A 10,745-nucleotide genomic window follows, 5' to 3' on the forward strand; every position below is an offset into this window, starting at 1 on the left:
GCTTGATGTATGCAATGGTATGTACTCGTCCTGATTTAGCTCATGTTGTTAGTCAAGTTTGTAAGTACATGTCGAAACCTGGTAAGTAACATTGGGAAGCAGTCAACTGGATTTTTCGGTACTTAAAGGGTACTGTGGGACATGGAGTTGTTTTTGGTAGTCAGCGGGATAATCCTTTGGTTGTAGAATATGTGGCTTCAGACTATGCAGGTGACTTGGATAATAGAAGATCTACGACAGGGTATGTGTTTACTCTTGGTGGAGGGCCTATTTGTTGGAAGTCTACTGTTCAATCTGTTGTGACACTATCTACAACTGAAGCTGAATACATGGCAGCGGCTGAAGCTACAAAAGAAGTTTTATGGTTTACTGGTTTAGTTAAGGAGTTGGGTGTTCAACAAGGTGGAGTTCAGTTGCTTTGTGATAATCAAAGTGCTATTCACTTGGCTAAGAATCAGGTGTATCATGCTAGAACTAAACATATTGATGTAAGGTTCCACAAGATCAGAGAGTTGGTTGCATTTGGAGAGGTTTTGTTTCAGAAGGTACATACTGATGAGAATGTCGCTGATATGTTCACCAAGCCAGTTAAGACAGACAAGTTCAAGCATTTCTTGAACTTGTTGAATGTTTTGAGTTGTTAAAGAAGTAAGGTAACCCAACCCATATTGAAGTTTCCAAGGGGCAGGATATTCGCCAAGGTGGAGATTTGATAGGTATGGCTCATAAATATACCAGTAAAGAGGACAGGGGATGGAGCAGAGTGAGCGAAACTTCTAGCGCCGCCTAGGCACCGAGGACGTAAGCACATTGCCGAACCTCGTTAAAATTTTTGTGTTCTTTCGTTTTCTTTTTCCGATTCTTCAACAACAATAATAATTTTAATTAAATTTTATGTGATTTCTCATATGAAACACTTCATGGAAGAAGAATATAAAAAATAATTAGGTTGATTTTAAAATATACACATATAAATATTAAGATTTAAACATAAAATAATACCAAGTTTCTTTAAATTATGTTTAATAAAGTAAAAATATTTGATAGTATATTAACCGTTGTGGTGGAAGTTCTAAATTTAAAAAATAAGATGCTAATAATTAACTGGTGTTTACAAAATTCACATAGAACTCAATAAAGATCGTAAATTACATATAGAATCAATCAATTTTTTTGAAGAAAAAATAATCATAATTGAGGATCAAATGACATTGTCAAAGCTTGATAGATCAAATAAAAATAAGATACAATTATTCATTTCAATAGTGACAAAAACAATTATTGTCACAAATACACAAAGACTAGTGACAAAATATTTTCATCACAATTATGAATAATAATAGAGAGTAATTAATATGTTTTCACTATTACAATTTTTCATGCAAAAAATAAGTTGACGCCAATTCAAACATTTTATTAGTGACTATTTGATAATGATAACTTGATTTAGTCACAATAAAACATTATTAGTGACGAATTACTTGTGATATACTTTAAAATTGTCACAATTATTACCCAATTAGTGATCAAATAAAAATAAGTCACAATTACTCATTTTAAAAGTGACAAATAATTTTCATCACAAATAACCTACTTCATTTGATAAAATTCTTCAATGTCACAATTAAATAGTTATTGAAGATGTTGCTTCTTGTAGTGATTGATCTTAAGTACATATATATACATCTATGACTTGTGACAATTCCATAAGTTGGACACGTGGTCACCAATAAATATGTCAATAACTCGATGGTACATGTCATTGTCAAAATTGAGATTGTTGATATTGTTAAATCAGATTCAACATATCATAGATTGTTGATAAAAACATTTAAGTTGCAGTGATAATTGGTAGTTTATCTCTTTAATTTATGTTACAAGTCATAGTAGGTGAGTTTACTGTCATTGGTCACTGGTCAGTTTCATGGACAATGTACTCTTTGTAGGGAGGAGGAGAGAAAAGTAAGGTGAAAAATGGTGTAGTTAGTCTTCTTGCAAGAGAGATTTTATATTAATTTTTGTTGTAGGTGTCAAACTTCAAATCATGATGATTACTCATATGTCATTAAGACCAATGAATATAATTGTATGCAAGTAAATTTAGTTCTGATAAATTATACGAGCTTGTCAAAAATTATGTTAAAAAAGTATACTTAATTGAAGAATATGAAGCTTCATAGATTTTAAATTACTTTAGAAGATATTAAACTTCCGGAGAAAACAACAGAAATACAACTTAATTAGAGTTACTGAGGACTTTTAGGAAGACATGAAGAGGAGATATAACATGGATCTTATACCAATTATAGTATGCATATGATGGTACAAAATTATCATTTTGGATCCACACCCAACGATATGCTTAGGATGAACATCTCAATATATTTCTGGATCAATCCCAACATTTCTTGTCAGTCCAAGCCCTCTTCAAATCTTGGGTCATTTCAAGAAAAGAACTCACACAATCCATTTACATCCCTTTGGGACTTGCACTCACGGTTCTTACACAAGAGAGTCCATGTCTTGTCTTTTTTTTATTATTATTAATTATTTAGCAGCTCATAATCTATCTGACAAACCTGAAATACCAAGTAATCCAATACAAGATTTAGATCTACCTAAAATCTTCTAAAACTGCAGCTTTCACATGTAAATTAGTATGCCAACCTAAGCAAACAAAACAACTTGCTTCATTATGGTAATATATTCCTTTAACCTTAAGGTAACCCTAATCTCATCATGTTAAAGCTTGCTTATATCAGAATCATAATTTTGTTCTCTTTTTTAACAGTTTATTGCCGCACCAGATTGATGGCTCTGAATCCTAAATATTGCTTCTTTTTACGGTAATGAAGGAAATATGGGCACCCTGATCTATGACCAAAGGTACCTTGCCAAGCAAGGAATACAAATTCGTTTAAAAGCAGTACAAAATAAGCTTAAATTATTACACTTCCCATGCAAAAGATGCTTTGAATATGGTCAACTAGAGATAGGTTACAAGTTAACTCAATCTAAGCAGTGAAATATTAGGGGTCTAAAGGCAAAATTTTGCTTACATGTTAAGTCTGAAAGTTAGATGTTAACCTATAGTCTTAACGCTGTTAGACCCTTTGTTAAGGAACTTGTACTTTTATATGGGATTTCTTTTTGGTTAGTATTTAATTTGTATGATATTTAAAACCCAAATCTATATTAGTTTGGTATATATTTTTAGAGTAAATTCTACACTATATTTACTTATTTATTTTTCAGATTGTCATCATATTGTCTAATGAATATATAGAGCATAAGATATGTGATTATGGGACTTAATTTAGTTGCTTCAACAAGTTTATATATAAAATATGATTATTAATATTAATATTCTTAATTTAATTATAGATGATGTATTCATAAATTTTGATCATCATGTTTATTATAAATGGATTTAGAATCCAAACATAATTTGTTTAAAATATTTTTAAAATTTTAAAATGGTGTAAAGAATTGTTCCATGAATTTATTCACAAGTTAATTCAACACTTATGCTCAATCTATTTGAGATTTTTTTAATTATATATTAAAATATTATTTTAAATAATGTATTTAATTGATCTCAACTTGAGTAATTATTGCACCAGTTACATATAAATTGATTGAGTTTAACTCAGTCATCACATCATTGATACAATATAAAAGAAGATGTAAGATTAGGGATGATAATAGGTTGGGTTACGTCGAATTTTTTCTAATCAGACACAGTTTGAGAACTATATCTTCTCTACTCGATTTCGATCTGACTCGAGAAGCATATATCTTTCACCCGAACTCGATCCGACCCGAAAAGTATATCCCCTTCACTTAAACTCGATCTTACTAGAATTTTAGGGTAAAAATCTACATTTGATCTCAAAAAAATATTGAAAAAATCATTTTATTTAGGAAACAAGGACCTAATCAAAAAAAACTATAGAGAAATAAGTATTATAACAATTTTCTCTAAATTTATATAAGAAAATTACACAAATATCTCAAGTCGGGTAAGATATTTTTCACCCAATATCTAAATTTAACCCAACTTAAATTAGTTTTATTAGATCAAATCAAGTTGAAATTTGTCGTATCTGAGTTAAATTATCGTCCCTATGTAAAATTAAAAATATTTAAACGTTTAGTATCCTTCAATTTATGTGGAAAGAAATATGTGTAATTGACATGGATGTGAGATTTAGGGTTATGAGAATAGTATAAAAATACAATTCAAGAGAATATTTAGAAGTAAAGAGTGGCACATGATAAAGGGATAAGCCGACGTGCAAGCCATGTGAAAGTGGGATGGGTCCACGGCCCACTCTCCTCAATAGAATCTAATGACAAAAGGTCCATTAAAACATGTCCAAATGCAATCTTTGAAATCGAAGCCATTTTCTCTCATTAAAATAACTAATAAAAAAACCCTACACACCCATACCCTTTGGTTTGTTTATTACAAGTGACTTTGGGAACATGATAACTGTAATAATTGGCATTGCCCAAAAAAAAAAAGTCTAAACATATGCTATTTATCTGATTTAATTAGGCCTATGCTTTGATTGCAAAGGAATCTCACAAATTCAACACACTATTTTTTAATATGCTAATTTGAAAGAGTGGGAGAGAGAAAAAAATAGGGGAAAAAAAGGGCAAAACCCAGCACACATCACATGTAGGGGAAACATTGATATCTTCCCCATGTATATGACACAAGATATGGAGGGAAAACAAGGAATTCATTATATATATTTTTGGTTTTTGTTTGTTGTTTTTATGTTTCGGGTCAGTGGTGGTGAGCGGCGGAGGCGGCTGCGCCGGCTGGCGTTGGAGGCTTGCACTGATAGCATTTGACGAACAAGCCGAAAGTGTCGATCTGGTTGATGAAGTTAGTCATGCTAGCCCATCCTCCGAACCCGAATCCGACTACCGAAACCCATACCACAACGAAGGCATTGATTGCATACATTGCTGTCCAGCTTGGCATGAAGGGTGGAGGCTTTTCTGCTGCATTCTGCTCATCACAAAACAAAAGCATAAAGGTTAAACTAACTCCGAGATAAACCCGAACTTAAACTCGAACTCGAATATAAATTGAAACGAATAGATGGAGGTGAAAGAAAAAGAGTCAAGCCAGCCAGCTCATGCACATAGGAAGACAATGTACAACAATGAAACTGTACTGTTGTAAATAACTAAATGAAAACGACATCCCAACTATCCAATTCTTCTCCTAATGTTTCCAAATCCAAGCCTTAAATGCTTTTGTACATTTGCTACAGACTTAAAATATGAGAGTATCACCTGTGATAAAATATAATGTTATTTTTATTCATAAACTCGATTTTAAAAATTTAAACAAGTGTGAATGCTTTATTAATTATTACCTTTGATTATCTTATATTATTAAAAAAATCTCAAATCTGAAAAGACCAACTTACCTCTAGTAAAGAAAGATAACTACACCTTCAACCGTACATAAAGTGATCACAGGCTGGTGTGGGACAAGAAGATAATTGTGCTAGCCGAGTGGAACATTTGTAAAGGAAGAGGATGAGTAATGGTGGGTTTTAATTTTTTACCTGTCGGGCGGAGGCTTTCCTGTAAGTGAGCATATGGGCTAAAGCCGGGATGACGTAGACGGTGAAGCTAACCAAAAGTGCACCGACAGCGGAGTTTATGGGGCCGAAGAACGGGAATATGATGGCCAAGAACCAGATCGGAATCACCACCGGCAGCCTCGCCAGTGCCCTCAAACATATGCTTTTCGTGTCGTGCATACCGATCACCTTCTCCCACACGAAGTACAACGGAGTGCAAGCGAACCCGAATGTTATGAACTGCAAACCATTTTACCACACTGTTAACATATCACACATTCCAGTCATTTACGTGTTTTCACCATGGGTTTAAAAAAGATGAACCTGGTGAATAAGCATTAAGATAACGGCGGCATCACGGAAACGGGTCTTGGGGAGGAGAGAGAAGGCATTGGAATGGTTGAGCAGCTGGTCCCCGAATGCCCAGTAGACGGCGGAAGCCGAAGGAAGCGTTAGCGTAAAGACGTATAAGGTGGCTAATAAGTATATGTACTTGAACTTTTGAGGCTTCCACATTGCATGCATGATTTCCCTGGAAAAAAAATGCAGATAACGCTGCTTTACTGTATGATACAGAAATTAAAACAAAAGTGGTTTAATTTGCATGATTTTGTCTGGCGTCTTGAACCCCGAGATCGCCGGCAAAAAGCTGCAACAAAATAAAGGGAAGAAGACGAAGAAGAAGAAAGGGAAGGCAAAAGCTTACACAGTCACAGCATGTCCACCAAAGGTGTAGAGAATGTTGGTTGCACCAGTGAAGTAAAGCATTAACTTTGTTGGACCACTGTGCGTTACACCTTCAACCTGAGCACGAAATAATCATATGTTAAAAAAAATCATCGAAACTTCATAGAAGTTGCTTTTTGAACCCAGATCATTGAGAAAGAACAATATTTTCTTTTATCGTGAAGAATTTTTACTGTTTTTTTTATGTTATCTTACCTGGCCGTGAGCCCAGGCAGCTATGGCCAAGTACCAGGCAGTATAAGTGGTCATCCCAAGACCTAGAAAAGACCAAATACGGTAGTTGTGAAAGGAGGGAATGAAAACGGTGGTTGCGCAGCAAGCTCCAAAAATATAGGTCCATGTCCTCTTGTCCAATTTGTCATTGATGTAATAAATATTACTGTTCATCATCATACAAGTAAAAACATCCATGGTTAAAAAAAACGAAACCCAGTTTCAGAATCTGCTTGAATTTCATGGATATACGTATAATACCAACCTTGCACAAGCTATGAGTTGTATGACAGATCCGAATAAGAGGAAGGTACAGTTGAAGGCAAGTCCAGCTGCTTTCCAGTAAGGACCCAACAGCCCATCAAGCACTTCAAACCACTGCAAATCCAAGAAAAAATTGATCATTTTGAGCTGATTTTCAACTTTCAAGAGCTTTTTTTTTTGTGTGGAAGACGAACCTGGATGACATGGTTCTTGAAGCTGACGTTCTCTCTCTCTTTCCTGCTTCTGTACTCTATGTAGAGCACACTGATGAGATAAGCAGTCCAGCTTCCCAAGAGCCCATAGAATATCTGGAGGAGAATACCAGATAGCATGCCGAGTTGGGAGAAAGAATACGGCAGTGTCAACAGCACTTGTGCTACCTATATGGAACAAGAAGAGAAGAAAATTTGTGAATCTCATGAGGACTTGAACAGGAAATAAGAAATGATTTGAGGATTAATTTTGGGTTTTACTTGATTGGAGGCGCAGCTGAACCAGGCATCCCAAGCTGAGCCACCGTGCCAGAGGAAGTTTTTAACGCTGAAAAATGCTTGTTGGTCTTCATCTTGTTGTTCCTTTTCTTCTCTTGTTTCAAGCTCCATCTCGGTTATGTTGCTCGACACTATTGCTTCTTCTGCTTGCTTCTGAGCCAACATTTTGTTTTCAATGGTAGATCTGAAACACATAAACGACAGTCAATGAGACAAAAAAAAAAGAGAAGTATAATCAAACAACCAAAGCTTCCATTTTTCTCTCTAAACGAACCTTGTTTCTGAGTTGTCTCTTTCAAGGATTGATTGATCTATCACCTTTCTTCTCAAAAGGGTTTATGAAATCTCCATTTGCAGAGCTTTTTATAATCTTTCCTGAAATAATAGCCTCCCCAATCTTCTTCTCCTTTTGCTTCTGTCAATAAAAACCAAAACTTTAGCCACAATTTAACGCACCCACCAATTTTCACATCCCAAAGACGGCAACTGACCTTTAAAGAAACACCCCAAATCCAATGATGTGAACAAAAGACACCCTTTTTTTAAGCTTCTATTCAAGTAGATATAGTTGCATTGAAGAAGAAGAAGAGTGAGAGTGACTAAGCCCCAAATTCCCTGTGCAATCCACTTATGATTCTATTCTTGGTGGGTGAAGAATGAGAGAATTTAGAGATCTAAGCGACTTTGACGTTGTGATTATCACAAAGGGAAGAAGACTGAACCCCCCATTTGGCTTTTTATAAACATCCCGTTATAATCTTCAACGGCTGATCTTTGAATTAAGTTTTCTTTTTACTTTCTTCTTCTTTTTTAACCGAGTCTGCCTGTCGAGTCTGGCTGCTTGCATTTATGAAACAGTGGCTCGGTGCATGCCGGGATTTTTTTATTTATCTAATTTCTTACTCTGAACTACTTGTTTCCAATGCCCTTAAATTTCGTTATATCTATGTTTTCGTGTTTATATATATATATATATATATATCAAAGAAATGCCGGTGTTGGTGCTGGAGCTGATCCAAATCTGCTGGCTCAATTTCATAAAAAAAAAAATCTGGCTCATTTGAATTCCCATGGAATTTTGTTAGGCAACATACGCTCCATATTATTTAATTTCATATTCAATATTAAATGATTTTTTAAAAAATATAAAAATATTAGTTAATTTCAAATATTGTTATAACCACGAATCAATCGTGATCTCATGCTAAATGAATTATTGATATTCCTTGAAGAATAGATTCAAGCACCGGGGACATAAGCGTTCAATATCAAAAGATTGAGAGTTATTTTTAAAACAATAATTAACAAATTAATATTTTTAAAAAAATATCAATTTAGATTTTCTTAGGATATTGTCAAACTAAACCAATGAGATCAAAACAATAATTACATAATTGCATTTTTCATAAAACAATGAGTTTTTTAAATATGAAAAATTAGATTTATTAAATTGTTTTAGATTAAGATTAAATTGACAGGTTATATATATTTTGAGGACTAAAAGAATTATTATATCATATTATATTATTATTTTATCTAATATTTAACATTCAATGATTTATTTATAAGTTTTAATTTTTTTTAAAACAAATTATCACAAAGGCATAATTGAGTGACTTACTGTGTATTTAACCTATTTTGTTTCCATATGGTAAAGGTAAATTTTTAGAAATACTATGGGTGAGAAAAATAAATTAGGGAAATGCAACTAGGGCTGTAAATGAGACGAGACAGATCGCGAGTTATTCGAGATTGACTCGATCAAAGTTCGATAAATACTCGGATCGAATGAACTCGACTCGAGCTCGAGCTCGACTCGAGTTCTTAACGAGCTGAAACGAGCTACTCGAAAAGCTCATGAGCAGCTCGAAAATATAATATATTAAGATTTTATTTAAAAAATAAATTAATAATAATAATAATAATAATATTTATGTATTGAATTTTTTTAAAAAAATACAATAAGATTTCATGTATTTAAGGTTCATGTTCGAGTTTGAGTTTGAGGCTTCAATCGAGTTAAGTTTAAGAATTTTTTTTCTCATTTCGAGCCTTTTCGAGCTGCTCACGAGCTTCAGTTCATGATTTCGAGTTCGAGTCGAGCTTGAAAATTTTAAGATCGCGAGTTTTGGAGTCGAGTCGAGCTTCATTTCAGAGTTTTCGAGTCGAGTTTCATTTCAGAGTTTTCGAGTCGAGTCGAGCTCAGCAATACTCGAGCTCGTTTACACCCCTAAATGCAACTGCTAGGTTTTTGATTTTGAAATATTGTACCAATATATAGTGACGTTCCCAAAAAAAAACGTCACTATTTATCATTTTATCGTGATGTTTAACTAAAATTATCTCTAAAGGTACATGAATATTTTTAAACGCTACGAATTTTATTATTTTATAGTTTTTTTTATGTAAACGACGTACCATATTAAATTAATGACATCTATTTACAAAAAATACCGCTAAAAACATATTTTACTATTGTGATATGAAATTGCGCATAACAAATTTTAAAAAATATATTAAAAGAATAAAACCCATTGTGTGGGTTGGACGAGTTTCATGAGTTATATTCTTTTATTCAATTATATTTTATGAAATTTTTTAATCTATATAATAAATTTTAATTAATTTTTTTTTATAAAACTCGTTATATCCCCCACAATAAATTCTATGTCCACTATAAGAGAAAACCGAAATTTTAATTAATTATTTTCCTATATGATTATTTAAGGGCGTTTATTACTCGATTTTAACTAAATTAATTGATGGAATTGAAATTTAGTTCAGTTAATCGATCAATTAATTTGATATTGAATCAATTAATAGTTAAGAAAATTTTCAAAGTTCAATTATTAATTAATTCAATTCGAAATCGATTAATTAATTAAATTGAATGAGTTAACCGAAATTATTAAATATTAAATATTTTATAGATATTAAATATATATTTTAATCTCAAACTCTTTAAGAAGTAAGATCCAACTTTTTTTTAATCATGCTATACCCATTAAACTTTCAATATCCAATAAAAATTTAACCTAAATGAAAAAAAACCTTTGATAAATTCAAATTAATCTAATTAAAGAGATTTACAAAAGATTTCAGTTAATTCTACTGTTAACATAATTAAACGAAATTTATTCGATTCAGTTAAAAAATTTCAAAATGATTCAATCTAATTAACAATTAAAAAAAGAATTTCAATTAATGATTATAGATAATTTAATTTGTTCAATTATCCGAATCAACACCCTTACGACTATTCACTAAATTTGGCAATGCTATGCTGTTCATCAAACTCCTCTTCATTGTCCCCTCCCCTTCTCCCAATCAATGTAATGGAATCGAATTTCCCACTCAAAATTACTAGCGCGTGCAAGCTGAGTCAATTATTGATTCAATAACTTGACGAATTTAATAG

At 32.7% G+C, this 10,745-nt stretch overlaps 1 protein-coding gene across 1 annotated transcript; it reads right to left on the reverse strand.

Annotated features, from left to right (window-relative positions):
- Window positions 1-4,783: 4,783 nt before the first annotated feature.
- LOC120116032 (auxin transporter-like protein 4) lies at window positions 4,784-7,700 on the reverse strand. Its single transcript, XM_039136608.1, has 9 exons — window positions 7,602-7,700; window positions 7,310-7,511; window positions 7,031-7,216; window positions 6,838-6,950; window positions 6,555-6,738; window positions 6,319-6,416; window positions 5,937-6,144; window positions 5,595-5,852; window positions 4,784-5,026 (listed from the first exon to the last, which is right to left on the reverse strand). Exons 2-9 carry the CDS (start codon window positions 7,490-7,492, stop codon window positions 4,799-4,801), a joined length of 1,458 nt encoding a protein of 485 aa, XP_038992539.1. The 5' UTR covers window positions 7,493-7,511; window positions 7,602-7,700; the 3' UTR covers window positions 4,784-4,798.
- Between the last annotated feature and the right edge of the window lie 3,045 nt (window positions 7,701-10,745).

Source organism: Hibiscus syriacus, unplaced genomic scaffold (genome assembly GCF_006381635.1).
Source record: "Hibiscus syriacus cultivar Baekdansim isolate YM2019G1 unplaced genomic scaffold, ASM638163v2 tig00110280_pilon, whole genome shotgun sequence".
Classification (NCBI taxonomy): domain Eukaryota; kingdom Viridiplantae; phylum Streptophyta; class Magnoliopsida; order Malvales; family Malvaceae; genus Hibiscus; species Hibiscus syriacus.

Bases quoted from the DNA above. Each gene is read 5' to 3' on its own strand.
- LOC120116032 (XM_039136608.1), bottom strand. From the start codon at position 7,492: ATGTTGGCTCAGAAGCAAGCAGAAGAAGCAATAGTGTCGAGCAACATA. The intron at 7,217-7,309 runs GTAAAACCCAAA...TGTTCCATATAG, and splicing joins TCAGCTGCGCCTCCAATCAA to GTAGCACAAGTGCTGTTGAC. The intron at 6,951-7,030 runs GTTCGTCTTCCA...TTGGATTTGCAG, and splicing joins TCAAGAACCATGTCATCCAG to TGGTTTGAAGTGCTTGATGG.